The 15,413-nt window shown below is 49.9% G+C and overlaps 4 protein-coding genes and 1 non-coding gene across 5 annotated transcripts; all 5 read left to right on the forward strand.

Moving 5' to 3' along the window:
* Window positions 1–820: 820 nt before the first annotated feature.
* Pmar_PMAR010144 lies at window positions 821–900 on the forward strand. Its single transcript has one exon. It is a non-coding gene; the product is annotated as a tRNA-Leu (tRNA).
* Window positions 901–3,377: 2,477 nt separating this feature from the next.
* On the forward strand, window positions 3,378–6,161 carry Pmar_PMAR010145 (hypothetical protein; the record flags this gene model as incomplete). Its single annotated transcript, XM_002788568.1, has 6 exons — window positions 3,378–3,454; window positions 3,584–3,689; window positions 3,808–4,052; window positions 4,100–4,370; window positions 4,666–5,043; window positions 5,093–6,161. 6 exons carry the CDS (start codon window positions 3,378–3,380, stop codon window positions 5,456–5,458), a joined length of 1,443 nt encoding a protein of 480 aa, XP_002788614.1. The 3' UTR covers window positions 5,459–6,161.
* Window positions 6,162–8,010: 1,849 nt separating this feature from the next.
* Pmar_PMAR010146 (hypothetical protein) lies at window positions 8,011–10,504 on the forward strand (the record flags this gene model as incomplete). The annotated part of the gene is made up of 14 exons (XM_002788569.1): window positions 8,011–8,037; window positions 8,087–8,216; window positions 8,261–8,369; window positions 8,418–8,500; window positions 8,588–8,752; window positions 8,903–8,981; window positions 9,045–9,140; window positions 9,356–9,513; window positions 9,618–9,720; window positions 9,771–9,858; window positions 9,903–9,998; window positions 10,045–10,163; window positions 10,223–10,400; window positions 10,439–10,504. 14 exons carry the CDS (start codon window positions 8,011–8,013, stop codon window positions 10,502–10,504), a joined length of 1,497 nt encoding a protein of 498 aa, XP_002788615.1.
* A 492-nt stretch (window positions 10,505–10,996) lies between these two features.
* Pmar_PMAR010147 (hypothetical protein) lies at window positions 10,997–13,428 on the forward strand (the record flags this gene model as incomplete). Its single annotated transcript, XM_002788570.1, has 10 exons — window positions 10,997–11,075; window positions 11,130–11,250; window positions 11,296–11,371; window positions 11,414–11,485; window positions 11,528–11,626; window positions 12,205–12,321; window positions 12,847–12,957; window positions 13,009–13,078; window positions 13,123–13,179; window positions 13,283–13,428. The coding sequence occupies 10 exons, from the start codon at window positions 10,997–10,999 to the stop codon at window positions 13,426–13,428; spliced, it is 948 nt and encodes a 315-aa protein (XP_002788616.1).
* Window positions 13,429–14,524: 1,096 nt separating this feature from the next.
* Window positions 14,525–15,088, forward strand: Pmar_PMAR010148 (small nuclear ribonucleoprotein U6, putative; the record flags this gene model as incomplete). Its single annotated transcript, XM_002788571.1, has 4 exons — window positions 14,525–14,715; window positions 14,762–14,885; window positions 14,930–14,989; window positions 15,050–15,088. The coding sequence occupies 4 exons, from the start codon at window positions 14,525–14,527 to the stop codon at window positions 15,086–15,088; spliced, it is 414 nt and encodes a 137-aa protein (XP_002788617.1).
* Between the last annotated feature and the right edge of the window lie 325 nt (window positions 15,089–15,413).

Below are 15,413 nucleotides of genomic sequence, written 5' to 3' on the forward strand. Positions count from 1 at the left end.
CGATCTCGACGGTCCAGTTCTAGTGTGAGCATCACGGATGGCTCCCTCTCCCGCAGCTCGTTGTCCCTCACCATCGGGCGAGCTCCTTCTAATGACATAGTGCTCACGGACCGCTGCGTTAGTCGGAACCATGCGATACTACGCTGGCAGCGGGATGAGAACACACAGTCGATGCTGGCTCCAACGATGTAAATGTAGCTGCCCGTCCTCTGACGTGTGCATCCACTAGGGAGCTCCTTTCTACTTGCTTCAGCGAACCCCTCAGTGTGTCGTCCGCTACTTGGGTCCAGATCCCTCCGCTCGCCGAGCTGCCACTCAAGGCGGGCATGTGTCTCAAACTCGGCAATGAGACGACAGAATGTCGCATAATTCGAGCGGACTCCGGTGAGTATGCGGTTGGGTCTGGTCATATTGCATGAGAGCTGTGGACTTCTCGCTGCAGAATGCCTGCTTCTCCACATGCCAGCGGAAGCAGTCTTGGAGACCCCGGATGATTCGTGTCTGCCGGCTGAGATGGATTATGGTGAATCCATTACGAAAATCAGGTTAGGTTCGTAGTATTGCGCATGATACCGTGATCTTATTCCAGCTTAGTCTGCCTGGGAGTGTCATAGTAGGTACTCGCGAAATGGTTTGAACAACATAACGATAGGTCGGAGCCGGAGTAATTCGTTGGTTATCCATGCCGATAGGACCGTATCGAGCTTCCATTGCCAAATTGTTCCCGGAAGTTCCAATTCGATAGATGGTACGGTGTCAATGGAGGGACTCGTGGCCTCATAGGCTCCATCTCCTCATGGATAATTCATGTGTAAATATCGACAGTTTGGCCGAGTGGTCTAAGGCGCTGGCTTAAGGCGCCAGTCCGAAAGGGCGTGGGTTCGAACCCCACAGCTGTCACTTGTTGCATAGCCCACGTTAACTTAGTAATCCAACTCTTTTACGCAATATAAGCTAACATCTACGCAACATATGTTTCGAACGAGAGGAAGACACTATGTGAAAGGAGGATCAAAGTGCTCGCTGGGCATAGTTCGTGCAAAACCTGCGTGTTTGACTTGCTCTCGATACTACACTTCTGCGCAGATCCATCTCATTCGCATAATCGATGGTATCTCACTGACCTCGGAGGAACAGGAACTGCGGTGAGTACATAGGGCGGACAACTCATCTTTTGGATATTGAAATCTCCTTTTTCGGTGGATTTCATGTTCCCGCTTCTCTCGTGGCACTCGGCTTTGGTGTAGTGGTGGCTTGTTATCCGCGCTCACTTCCCCCACAAACCTGAGCTTAGCAGATATGCCTCCCTGCTGGCTCTAATTTGGAACACCCTTTATTCAACAACGATGTGTTGAACATTGGTAATACGTCTATCAAGATGCAGATGGGCTACCACCCGTGATAACTTGACTACATGTAGATGAATACTGCATTTCAATGCTGCTGTTTTGTGTTCATCGATTCGCATCTTGGATCCGCCTTTGAAGGGACATGAGTCAGAGGAGAGGGTTGGCGGGACAGGAAGCGGAATTTGGCATGAGAGACTCCCTTCGACCGGAAGGGATTGCGTAACAGAGCGGCTTCGATGTTGATGTCGCCCACGTGTTCATTGTTGTTTCCAGTGGCACAACCGTTAGCGGATGCAGCTACTATCACCGATTCGATGATCGGTAGTTTTTGGCACAAGGAGAGTTGAATTACTGGTGAAGTTTTGCACAGCGGAAGTCTCGTAATCTGAGAACGTACATGACTGTTCATGCGTAGTGGCTCTTCTACAGTAGTCATCGCAAAAATACGAGTTTCGCTAACCTTGAATTGAACCTGGATCCTTCGGATGCAAGCCAGCTGCTCTACGAACTGAGCTACGATGAAGGAATAAAAAGTCGTATTGAGATGTAACAATCCGTATTGAGTTGGCACGAGTGGTTCTTTCTATACTTAACTTCCCGCGACGACTGTACATGAGCAGACTCAGGTCGCTGCGGATAATTGATTAGAACTGCTTTGAAATGCCAGTCAACTCTCATCGACACGAATCAAGTGGAATGTGACGCTGATTGTGCGAATAGAGAAGAAGATTATAGCAAAACTCAAGCGTTTAAGGTGCACACTAGAATTACATATATTGTCACTGGAGTGTTCAAATGTACTATGCTGATGAGGGTCTTCAATCATCACCTTCTCCGTTGACCCCGCGATCGAGCATGCAATCGAAAGCCATGGCGAGGTTTAACGAAGAGCAGGCGTTGAAATGGGCTAGCAAGAGAAAGAGCATGATACAGACTGCACGGAATAAAAGGGCTGAACAAGCACAGGGTATACGGGTGATGAGGAGTGAGAGATGATATGCCTGTTACAGGTGTCTTGACGGAGGAGCATACTTTTAAACCGGAGGTAACTGCCTTGTCGTCTCCACGTATTTGGCGAGAAGGGGATAATGTAATAGAGGATGCTGGGTAATCGTCGGGGATGTATATCATTGAGCTTGTTGGTGTAGTAGTAGTAGTTCGACATCGTTCCTCCAACCAGGGTTCGGATATGTTACTTTTCCATATATCGCACTATTGGAGCTTTCATAAATCAGGAGTTAGAACTAGTGACGGGTTATACATCTACCGACAAGTTCTCAATTAGTGTACGATCATCATCATGCTGATATCGTTCGATAGTCCGTATCGCCTCGTACTCACCACCGTTTATCTACCAACTCTCGACTAAAGCAGGATGAACGTTTTTCAATGAATACCTACTTGGTTCTCTCTGATCGTTTAAGCCCTTCAGAGCGAATCACGAAAGTCTCCAAGTGCAGCATCAGAGAGATCCTCAACAGGACGTCCCATCGCCCGGGATGCTCTACGATGGGATGCCGAGCAGAGGGTATTACATCGCTAGTAGGAACTGTGTAATACTATAGTTGTTGGTGTAGGCCAAAACAGGGGAGATGGCATTCCTTAGAATGGCTCTACAAGAAGCCTTAGGCGAGGTTGAGAGATGGAAAGGGCGTTGCGAGGAGGTACCGGATGGCGTTCATTATTGGCTTGAACACTCTCGTAGGTTACCCTAGACCTTCGCCGAGTCGAATCGAAACTGAAACAGCGAGAGGAAGAGGTCTCAGATCCCTTCATAAGGTACTCCTATGCTGTGGTCTCTCTTAGATGGTGGAGCTCCGGGGACTGAGCGACTCGTCGCGGCAGAGAACTCTACATGAAGAGAGGCCGGTAGTAAAAGGCATATCATCAGGCAGCAGGTCAACGTAGGGTAGTATGGCTGGTGATGATGATATTGGGGATGTCCGTACATCGGACAGTGTTGGTAGGGCTAGGTGGTGGTTTTGTCGCAGTTAATATCAGTTCGCAGGCGACCGAGTCTCTGTCGAGATGTCTGCGACTACTGGCAGAAGCAACAGGGCTGATGAACGGCGGTCTCCTTCCTCGTCACCCGAGACGTTGGAGAGGTTGGTCTGTATGTTGGGGGAAATGGTTCGTTCGAATAGGGAGGTGTCAGCTCATGAGCATGTCTAGAGAGAGCTGTCTCAATGCGTAGTCTTGGGTTGTAGTGAGCTGAATATAATGATGATGATTAGTAGTGTCTTTTGTAAGTCACTGATCTATGGCACCGGAACGGCGAGTGATGACGCAACTGTCACCGACGATTCCGTCCGCCTCTACTTCATCATCATCCTCATCATCGTTGGAAGTGCCCATAGTGGTAGTAGGAGGAGGAGGAGGGACGGAAGCCACGCCTATGAAGAGTGCTTTGACAGTGGTAGTATGGGCAAGCTCGTTTGGTGTTCATTTGGTGGGGTAGGTCCCTGAGGACCTCCCAGCTATAAAGTATCGCCACACGATGGTACTCGTATCTCGTGCCTTGTACAGTCGTAGGATCGCTGATATGGTGTGTACAAGTCACGAGGCGATGGCTGTTGCCCACAGCAGAGGGACGGAGGAGGACGAAGAGGATAGTCCTAAGCATGAGCACTCGAGTAGTGACAATAGCGCGGCTGCAACGAACTGTGCTTGTACCAGGAGGAATACTAGAACTGATATGAAAAAGTAGAGAAGTGTAGATGGTGTGGTATAGTGTAATAGTCCCATACCAGGTGCTATTGCGCTTTATCCCACTCGGCATCAGCTAGCTCAGCTCAGCAGCAGCAGCAGTCGGTGGTGATGGCATGTGGTAGTTCAGGGCCATTGGCCCACAACGCCTCGGTCAGCTCTAGTGGTGTGGCTAGTCCGAGTGTGGCGGGCTTGGCTCGTTCGGTGACCAGTGAGAGCACCCTCAGTGTGCAGGATAGAGGGACGGCTTCCTTGGACCTACGAAGGGGCTTCTCGAGCTCAACGACTGTCATCAGTAGGATTGCCTTTGAATCGGTAGTAATTATAAAGGCGGTTACCAAACGCCATACCACGCGTCTACGAACTCACATTGTTCGCACTCTACGCACTTTACAATATGTCCGCCACGCTGTATGCATGCGAATTCGATCAGTAGTGGTATACCTGTAGACCTTAGTCCTTCGTCAGGAGGGTATTTGTCTCTTTTTCAATCAGAATTGTTGATGTTAACTGCTGTGATCTTGGGTCTACGTGCGAGGATGAGTATCGCTTTTTCAATCGCCTGCATAGTTTAGACCACTAGCTTTTGTCATCGTTTTTCTTTTCAAAGGTATCCCACAAATACTCAGCAACCATACCAAGGTTGACGAGCTTCTCAGCAGCTATCAATACTTGTCTTATCTTCGTCTTGGCGGCTGACTTGCCTCCCTCTGGCTCGGGTCCTTGGATGCCGGACTCCCCTTGTGGGGCGCAACAGGGAGGGGCATCATCGTCTACGCCCTCTTCATCAGCAGCAGCAGCTGGGGTAGGGTCCTCGGACATGTCTGGGGTCGATCTTGGGATGTGCCGAGTGAGTGCAGTGGAAGGGGTAGAGTGCGGTGGCTGCTTTGGTTTCTGGGGTCACCATAATAGGGCTCGGGGCTCTGATCAGCAACAACGGGATGGAGGCTCTAGCAGTGAAGTGGAAGTTCGAGACGATGAACGCATCGTAGGTCTACTGGCAACTGCTCTGTCTGTGTGAGCATGACCTGTTTTAGGAGGACGATTTGAGGATGCTAGAATTGCGACTGAGGCAATGGCAACGGCAGAGGCAGCATTTGGTTGAGGATGCGAAGCCGCTTTCTGTGCTGTTGGTCATCACTGATTTTGATAGGAAGATGCAGCTTGACCAGGAGGAGCACATCTTCACCAAGCAGGAGCGACAGGAGTTGAAAAACAAGCATACTTTACTGTTGTCCTCAGTGGACTCTCTATGGGACAAGTGGGGTTCGAGAGGCGAGAGAGTTTTGGACGATAAGATATTCACATCGTGGGATGGTGACAGGCTGCATAGTGTGGTGACAGAGCTCTCGTCTAGACTGGCACATGCATATTTTACTAGTAGGCCTTCTAATCCAGTCTAGTATGAATAATATATTGCACGATTGTATCTCTTTGTTTCCTGGCAGTGTCCTTGTAGTAGATGTATCCTCATAGTGTTGGTCACAGTATGGTCATGTTCCTCCCGTCCCTCGTTGAGGGTTTGCTGTGGTTGACCCCAACCAATGAGGTGGTTATAATACTATTTACCGTGCTCTAGTACTGTTGTTCCAAAGTATTGAATACATTACTTGGTGTACCTGTGCTCGTTGTGGGGAGTGGGAGTCGCTTTGTTGCCTTTTGTAAACTACTCTGGCTTCCCTATGTGAAGCAGCTCCGTCTACGTTCTTGTCAATTGAGGTTAAATTGCCTCGGTCAGCCACTGGTTCCCATTAGTTACCGACAGCGCGTCTTGGCTGTTTCGGGTTTATCACATTTCGCGCCCCGTTTTGTACGTGTCCTGTTTGTCAAGTCACCCCTCAGCCGGCTGGTGGAATATCGCAGCAGACGTTTGTTATCGATGGTTGGGATGATGTTCAGTCTTGAACTGCTGGGTAGACTGGCGCAAGGCTGCATTCCATCATCATTTCTGGAAGAGTTTCTGTCCCTGCTCCTACTGCTGTTCTTAGTACTGTTGATATCCACGCTATATCAGAGCTCTGTACTATTCCTCGATGTACTGCTATTCACCCCCAACTGCGTTCTACCGTCTTCGCTTGCCTTACACAAACTTGGGCGTTGTGACCTCGTGGGCTGGAGTTTGCTGCGTGTTCGCTACATCACTTGACAAGCTTGTGTTGGGGACACAGGGTCCAGGGCGCTGCTATTGGTCGTGCTGAGTTCTTTTTTTATTCATACCACACCACAGGTTCATCTGCATGATGGCCGTGACCTACCGGAATGAGGAGCACAGCTTGTCATCTTTGAGTTGGCGAACCAAGTTCCTATGGCTTGTATTGGCGATGATGCTCACGAGCTTCCTTGGCTCTACACTGTACTCACTTATAATGCGCCCATTCGTGACCATGGGTGCCATCACTATATTCGTCTGCCTCATGTGGTGAGTCCTTGAGAACAGCTTGTTGATTCCTGTATGTGAATTCACCCTGTCATTATCACCCTCTTGGTATAAGGATGAGTTGGCTTGTTAGGTATTGTGGATCGGATACCAATGCATTGCACAGTAGCAACGAGTTTGAGAATATCTTCTGGACGCTTATGTGCATGTTTTGTGAGTTCACGGCAATGCTCGATCAACTCAAACATGTTCTGTTTCAGCGATGGTAGTCTTCCTAGCGCTTCCTGACTCCCCCTTGAACGTTGCATCGATATCGAGCCCAAGCGGGGCTGTCGGGGTGAGATGGATCCTTTAGTCTGGGAGTTGCCTCACGCCCTTGCGCACATGGTTTTCCTCATTAATAGTGGAAAAGTGTCTCAGATTCCCGCACTGGTTGTATGCGGCCCAAGTATTGCCCTATGGGCATTCCGCCGTAGTCATCGAGCGGAACTGACCGAGAAACCAGGAGTCTTCTTACGGAGAGTCTCATCCCAGCTGCTGGTAAGTCCTCGCTGAGTTTGTAATGTCCACCAGAAAGGCCTTGGAGTACTCAGACTGGCGGGTGTGTCTTGACCCGTACGTGATCATGATTTGTTCGTTCTTGTGTTAGCAACATTCAACCCCGGCTGAGATGAATATCGTCAAGGAGGCCGTTGCATCTCTTGACGACTATCTCAGGCAGTTGGACCACAAGTACGTCATGATGGAATGATCTAGGAGTTCGGCCTGGTGCGGTATTCTTGCATCTAGGTACCTGCCATCTACGCTTAACAAGTTCTATAACTACAATCGAATTTTGTATGCAGAGGCTAAGATAATTCAAATATTCAGGGAAGCAAGCAGCGATGTAGGTTACGCGTGATAGTAGAAACTAGACCTTCTCGGAGAATGGGCGGAGCTCGGCATCCGGGTTCGATTCCAATGCCTGGCGTTTTTCTGCAAAAATATGTTTTTTTGCACGGAAATCTACATGGTCCGGGCGGAACCCCAATTTCGTACTTCTCCTAGTATCCCCAGAGCGAGAGCTATCGAATGGTGTATAGCATGTGATCATAACCTCTCTAGATCGAGCTGGATAATTTGTACGCACGCACGCACGCACAAAGTGTTAGTAAAGTGAGAGAATACGCTCCGCTCGCTTCGCTCGCTCCGCAACTGCGACATTTTGAATGGGAGTTCTCCTTACTAACAAACTACATATTTGAACAATAGAGATTCACCCGTGATATGAAAAACACTAGTGAAAAAACCTACTTCGCAAACCACTGCATACCGCGAATATCGGGTTTTACCTAGTATTACGCCACTTCTCGTGAAACAGGTGAAACTGCAGAATAATAGTGCTAGGATAGTCTATGTAGATAAATTTCAGCTCCGTTAGAGCTGGAGGTGAAAAGTTATGCTGGTGACACGAAAGCACTGTCGAATCGGTTGTATTGACTCTATGGTGTTTGTACTTTCCAGAAGCGACATTTCTCGTACCTCGTGTTAAAGTCGAAGCTCCCACTCATCCTGTACAAAGTGAAGGACCATCCCATGATGCCTCACCGTAGGATGCTCATCCAGGTAGACGGTCGGAGGGTCTGCGGTGATGACAGTGGCCGTTCGTGTACAGGTGTTGTCGACCGAGCGGTTGCATGACGAGAACGTCCCAGCTCGGGCTCTCGTACTGCATGCTTTGCAGCAGCTCAAGGTGTCCAGCGATCGAGAGAACATCGAGATAGCGGTCAGGAATATCATATGCGGTGAGTAAATATAAAGGGAAGACGTCCGATGGTGTAGCGGTTAGGCACGCATGGCCGAGACTTGACGGAACTGAAGGCTCTGATAGACTCCAAGGGTAGCTACCAGTCCCTGCACAAGCTAGTGTACCATGATCTCAAGACACGATCGATAAGGTGAGGCCTCGAAGGAGTTGCAGAGGAGCTCCTCAATATTCACCTCAGACATGAAATTTCGCGGCATATGATTACAGAAGCCCACCTGTTGCGGAATTCTAACCGACCGTTCAAGTTCGGACGAGAACGACGTGAGTTGAATTCAATTCGGTCTACGGCAATGTTACACATACTTATCGTGAGCGTTAGTGATGAGCATCTTGATGGGCTTGTTGTAGGTTCATCATCAGGAGTGGATGGAGGCTTGACTGGATTACGACGAAACTATTCAATGCCTAGTTTCCAGAAAGAACAGTATGATAGAATGGCAGATGCTAATAATATCAACTATGGTGACGACTACCTCGTGGATCAAATGAATATACGAGGGACGACAGATGAATGTAAAAAACTGCTCAAGAGGGAGTATAGATCATCGCGACGAGACTATCGGGTATCTATAACCATGGGGCGCTCAGACTGGGTAGATCTCACTTGTGTTGCTAGTCGTGCAGTGAAGTTGTGGAGGCATAATGATCAGAAGTGAATTTCAGATGAGATACTCGCTGGATCCGCTCAAGCTATGTCGGCGAATCTCGACACGAGTGGTCCGTATGAGTTCTCAGTGAACAGGTGAGTTGAATTGTGGAAGGGGTATCGATCTACTATGGTCAAGGCTATCTCGTTTCCTCTTAGGCGTATATTTGAGAATTGCCATACGAAGGTGTTATCGGATGTTGATGATACTCTAGTGTGCTCTGGTGGGATGCATCCAGCTGGTTGTGATACGAGGTGAGCTATTATCAGGGCGGGTCTTCATAACCTGGGGCTCCCCGTGACCATTTTGGTCGATTTCGGACCACCTTTCTTGTTATTTTAGTTTTCCTCGTAAAACAGTTTACCCAGGTGTCGGAGCATTCTATCGAGAACTGGACCTGGGACTGTAAGTGATGACGGATCATTCTCCTACGCTTCCGTTAGAGAGATTTCAACAATGGATTCCTCAGGGCACATCCCGAGCCATGGCCCGCAAGTCCGAATGATAGCTACAACATCCTTGGCAATTTGGTGTTCCTCTCGGCCCGACCTCATGTGTACAAGGATCTCACTGAAAATAAGAGTTATGAAAAGTTCATAAAATATTATCAGGATGGTGTCTTGCACTGTAAGGGATATGATCAGCAGCAGTTGCGAGGTTGAATCGGTTTTGTGTGTTATTCATTTTCCTATCAATTCCACCGACAAAATCGTCTCCGTCGATGGCCTCAGGTGTGCCGACTCTTTTGCCGGGCTCGATGACGAAGGGCGCGGATTTCCTTCTGCGGGAGAGGCTGGAGCCTCTGGCTGAGAATAAGTACACGAATTTCAAGGAGTAGGATCAGTTACTGGCTGTAGACTGTAGGCTAGCTGTGAGCATCGTAGGTATGCCTCTTTGTATCCAGAGTACGACTTTGTTTTTATCGGTGATAATGGACAAGCGGATGTGCGAGCGGCTGCCAAGATGATGGAGGTAAAACGACTGTCGAGCGTTGCTCTAGGGAGGGCTTGTTCTAGGTTCCTTTCGCCAATCTTAAGATGGCATATATTCATAAGGTCCAGGATGGCGAGACTTATGGTTTACCTTCTAAGGGTGACAAGAGGCTCGAAAAGGTGTTAAATTGACAATGGAGTGGTACGAAGAAAGCACTTTTATCAGTTTTACCTCTTCACCAACTACGTTCAAGCCGGCACTCATGCATATGAGCATCGACTGATATCCTTGGGTGGCCTTAAGCGACTGGTGCAGCAGGCCAATGATGAGTTCGATGCGATAGAGTAGTAAAGTTTACCACGACGGCCGCTCCCCTTTGCTGGATTGGTTGGTTTCTCTGTAGGCCCTCTCTTCCCAAAGAGCATCGACAAGCACTGCGTGACGACATACAAAAGTCGACTGAAGAGTGCCTCCGAGATATACACGAGCAGGATCCGCTGTTCCGGTTGGAAAGGCATCATCATGCAGAGCCCAAGGAGGGGAAGGCCAAGGAGGAGAAGGGCCCTGCAACGGGAGAACCGGTACGTGGACTGGCAATTGAATGTATAGTTTTGCATAGTTTCGCGCTGGATGTTTATTGGCAGCTTTGAGATCGTTTACTCCGCTCGAGCTGGACTGGGATTAGCTCGTCTGGTTCAAAATTAGGCCCACCTCCCTCATGACTGAATCTTAAATGAGTCCAACGGATAGTTCAACAGGTTTCAAAGGAAGATGCCGACAGCTCTGCGGCGAGCGCTCCAAAGAGATCCCAAGAAGATGGTAAAGCTTGCGACGAGAGTGCTAGTAGCTCCACGGCTGATGCTCCTCCTGATGTATGAGGGGCTCTGGCTTGATTCATTCTGTGTATGGTACTTAGACATTTGTTCCAACGTTATACTTGCTTTCAAGTTGGGTTGGATGAGGTTGAGTTGATGAAGTCATCGGTTGGCGGGGGCAACAGAGGTGTTCTCTTCTACGGGACTGTCCTCCTCGTGTGGGAGTCCGTACTGGCATCCCTATCTAGCTTATCCCTGCCGTGGACGTAGATTCCATCGGCTTGTCATCACCTTCAACAGGCATCCCTGGTACCGCGACCATCACTACAGTTTTTTCTAACTCATTCACCACGTTCATTGGGATGTCCAGCGGTCTTTCCCGCGGAGTACATCATTCACCAGCTGGAAAGCCTGAGGCCTTCCTCCCGGCTGAAGATTGCCGTAGGTCTTTGTGGTGTATGCCTCGCTAGGGTTGTATCAGGACTCCTGATTCAGGAGTCTACAGAGCACTCCGTCGTGGAGGGACATTGTCACTGGGTGATACAGTTTTCGGACTACCGCCCATCGTACTCTGTCATGGCGCATTGGCGAAGGAAATCAACAAGGCTGTTGGAATGTGAGCAGCACGAGAGAGTTTTTCAGAGCAGATTTTGGTGCTTAGGTTGTCTTCCTTGAAGACGGAATGGCGCGTGAGACAGTCTTGCTTGGGGAGGCTTGCAAGGATTGTTCTCGGCTGGGTTAGCACGATAAAATGACAGCCCTGTACCTGTTTTGTTCAGGATGAGAGGGAACCAGTAGCCGAGGATCTCGCGAGGTTCGACCGCGATCTAGCAGGCCCACTCGCAGTCCAAGTAGCGCCTGGTCAGACGATGAAGCTTGGCTGGTGGTATCAGGTACGCGATGACCGCTCGGCCATTGTCAAGCAGGCCAGCATGCTATGCATCGCCTTGGGCGCCTCGACTTATGGTGAGGTCCTCAGTGGTTATGAAGATGTACCCTTCAAGTTCAGCAACGCATTTGAGCGCACATCTCCTTCCGAGCGTGATCGAGCCACTTCTGAAGCAGTGCACTGTAACAGTGGCAGTAGTGGCGGAAAGTGCAACTCAGGGAGTGGGGTCTGATACCCTCCGACTAGTGCAATGTTGTACGACAGTTATACGGCCTCTGTGGGTGTGGCTGCCGAAGAGTACTAGAGGCCGTAATGAAGCAGTATAAGCATGTTCATCCAGTGGCGAGGAGGAGGGTTATGGAGGTGCTGCTCCCATCCTAGCAGTAGCTACCCTGTGAGCTCTGGAAAGGTCATCACCACCGAGGTCTGCGGCAGCCACGATCAGTGGGATCAGTGTGGCCATCATTTACAGTCCCTCGCCAGTGAAGCTATCGGGTGTCTGCTCAGTCGACTGTGAATAAGATAGCATCCTTGTCAGGGTGGGACTTCACGATAACTCGCCTCCCGTAAGGCAAACCGCCCGGCTCGCTCTTTGCCGTCTGCGTTGTCTGGGTTGCTCACCCGATCTCACAGAGGTAGGGTCTGCCTTCTGTCCTATGGGTGGGACTGTACTGGCGTTAGGCTTTATGGCAATCAATGGATACAGCCCAGCAGAAGACTGCCGAGGACCTCCTAGCCAGTGGCGCCAGTGCTCTCTTCGATGAGGAACACGAGCACTGCAGACATAGCATCACCGAGGTCAGCACTCATCCCTCCGTGGGCGTCAGCTCTCGATCTTTCAAGGCTCCCTGCAGTCCCACACCTAGAAAAATCGACGATCGCTCCCGGGTGGGCTCTCCAGTTAGATCGACATCCCCTCCTCGTGATGCTAGGAAGGTTGAGCTCTCCTCAGCCTCGTTATACGTCGAAAGATGCTTGCAGGCGACCAACGGGGAACGTCTGAGTGAGGCCTCATCGTTGAAGTCCACCATTACCAAGGAGTCACCGCCTCACTCTTCGGCTAGTATGTCATCTACCTCTGCTGGATCGTAACTCATGCTGTTTGTGATAGGGTTGTCTGTGAGAACATTCGAAACGCCGGAGCGATCCCTGCCTGCATCCCCATCACGCATCAATAGTGCGCCGTGAGCCAATACTTTTTCGTCGGCTCGGCGAGGGTCACTCTCCAGGCCTGCTCAGCGGTTGCCTGTGCCGAAGTCTCCTGCCTCTACCACCGTGTCACCAGGGGACATAATTGGGTCACATTTAGTAGGACATGATCAGGCCCGTGTCTCGAGGAGAAGCCCTCAGGATTCCCTCGAGGCCGACCCTGGTGACTCCCTCGTGCTTGCGTCCTTGGCTGACTTTTTGCAGCGTCGGAAGTGCTGTGCTGAGGTGGAGCCCGGGAGTTGCTCTATTGCTTGTAAACGAACATTCCGAGTGTAGGACGTCATCGCAGTGTTCGATCGTCTCTTGGTCGTGCTGGCGGCCGCAGAACTGAGGAACCCAGTCGAAGGTATGGCGCTCTGTTCAATCGCTGGATAAGATGTCCGTGATCAGAGCAACGTTTGATAAAATCTCTTGTGGAGATACTAGCTGGGCATGACGATGCACAACGTGAGCTGCTGAGGTTCATCCTGCATCGGCATACTCCTCCAAGTGGGAGCGATCATGCCCTGCGAATCAAACGGAATATATTCCTCACTGGTCCGTCTTGCAGACCCTGCCTTACTGGAGTGCTTTCCTCCTGCCTTGGTCTCTGAGCAATCGGGTCACTACCGTCCGGACGTCACTCAGAAAGGGAGCCCCATAGACATCTTGTTGGAGTGTGATGGTACCAATGAGGAGGATCAGGAGCAGGTCTAGGCATAGCAGCTAGTCATTCGCTGTGCTGAATTCATCATCATCATTATCTCCCACACAGAACATACGAGTCGCCGCGCAGCTGATCCGATCGAAAGATGTCAAACCAGCGGTATGGCAGAAGTGAGACTCCGAGAAGATGTCCAGCTCGTCGTAAATGATGTCTTCCCAGCCGATTCGCACGTCTTCTCATGTTTGTATTGGAGAGGATGGGCCGGGTTGAGGCATCTAAGTGCACTCCAGAAGATACAGGGATATCCATAAGCGCCGTATCCAGCTGAGTTACAGCACTTGCTCTGTGATTGTTCTACACATTCAGTTCGATCTCCTCTCCGCCATGCTTGAAGTGGACCCGTGGTTGTTTGAAGACTATATCGAAGTGGTGGTAGCAAGACTTGCACATTTCGCTGCTTGCATCGGCGTGTTGACCCCGGTCAATACCATTCCGCCAGGTGGGGAGAATTCTCCCTACTTTTCCGTACGATCCTTGCATAGTTCTTCGGAGCTCCCTAGTCGTATACCGTTGTATCTCACAACTTGTATGGTGGTCGCATCCCAGGTAGTGTAGAAGCGGCACTATCAAGCCTATTGAGGATAGCAAGGGATCCTAGGAGATCGTTGGAGGCCCTCATTGGATGCATGGTAGCGAAGACAAGTGTGGCTTTTGAAAGGACAAATGTCTGGCTAGGGCCCCTCCCAACGAGAATCTGCCGTATTCGTAGTGCCAGAGCTGCTTGTCCAAACGGTAACCCAGAAGGGCATATTTCTCGGCCCATGAACTGCTCAGGCGGAGAAACTCGATGCAGGCCTCCTACAGACCTATGTTGACACCATTTCCCCGGCCCTGAGTGCCATTATCAACAGCAATGAAGTGGAGGACGAGGTGGATCATGAGGAGAATGCAGCAGCGTTAGCAATAGTCGGCACACTGACTCATCAGATACGTCAGAGAGCGTCTCGTCTTCTCAAGATGATTCGTGCATGAGCTGATTACCACTTTCTATCATGAGTGCTTCTCTATGTTGATCTATGGTGGCGCGCAATTGATTCGAGACTGTATTCCGGTTGATGACCATCAGTTCCCTTGTTGCACTTCGAGATGCCATCGCGTAGTTCCGACTCGTCAAGCCATGCGGACTCCATGGAAGATATGATGATACCCTCTTGGATAACAGCAATCTCTGATTCGCTCGATCGATTAGTTCTCGTACTCCTCCGGGATGATCGGAAGCTCATTGGCTGGCTCAAGACCTATGATCAATTCGGCAACATAGTGCTGCAGAACACATTGTAGAGGCGAACCAGGAATTCTTTGATAGTCATTATATAATGTCAGGGAGAGGCATGTGGCTGACGGTCTCTATGCGGATATCGATCTCGGTATCATGATTATACGGGGAGAAAATATAGTCCTCTTCGGCGAAGTGGACTCGCTGGACATGGAGCCGGCCCTGCAACAGGTACAGGGTCGTGTTTGGGCCCTCTTCTCAGTGGCATATCTCAGGCACCGCTTGGGCAAGTGCTAGCGAGGGAGGAAATGAACGCCGAACGGGAAGCAATGAAAGTGGGTCTCAAAATCGTGTATTTACTCCTGTTGTTCTTGAAGTAGTTTCTCTGGTCTCAGGACAAAGTGGACCTCGCCTTTTTAGACGACCCTTTCTAGTATCTCTAAACTATTGTGTACAAATTCTGTTATGTTTCGGCTCATTCAGAATTGATAAGCTTGTAGTGTTCCAGACTGGAACTTCCAGTACTCTACCAGGGACGTGGGCCACGTCACGTGGCTAAGCCCGGTAGAGAAGTGCTGGCATCAGTTAGACCACTTCCTGATCCGGAGCGACAGGAAACTACACCCCTCCACACATTCTTAGCATATCCGGTTTTTCGAGTATCATCTTGCGGCTCGGGGAGGTATGTACTTATGCTTTACCTGATATGACCTCCAAGTTTCAGAGCCTAACTCTTCGTAGTTAGTGATAAGTCGAAGA

This window comes from Perkinsus marinus (assembly GCF_000006405.1).
Source record: "Perkinsus marinus ATCC 50983 genomic scaffold scf_1104296927884, whole genome shotgun sequence".
Lineage (NCBI taxonomy): Eukaryota > Perkinsozoa > Perkinsida > Perkinsidae > Perkinsus > Perkinsus marinus.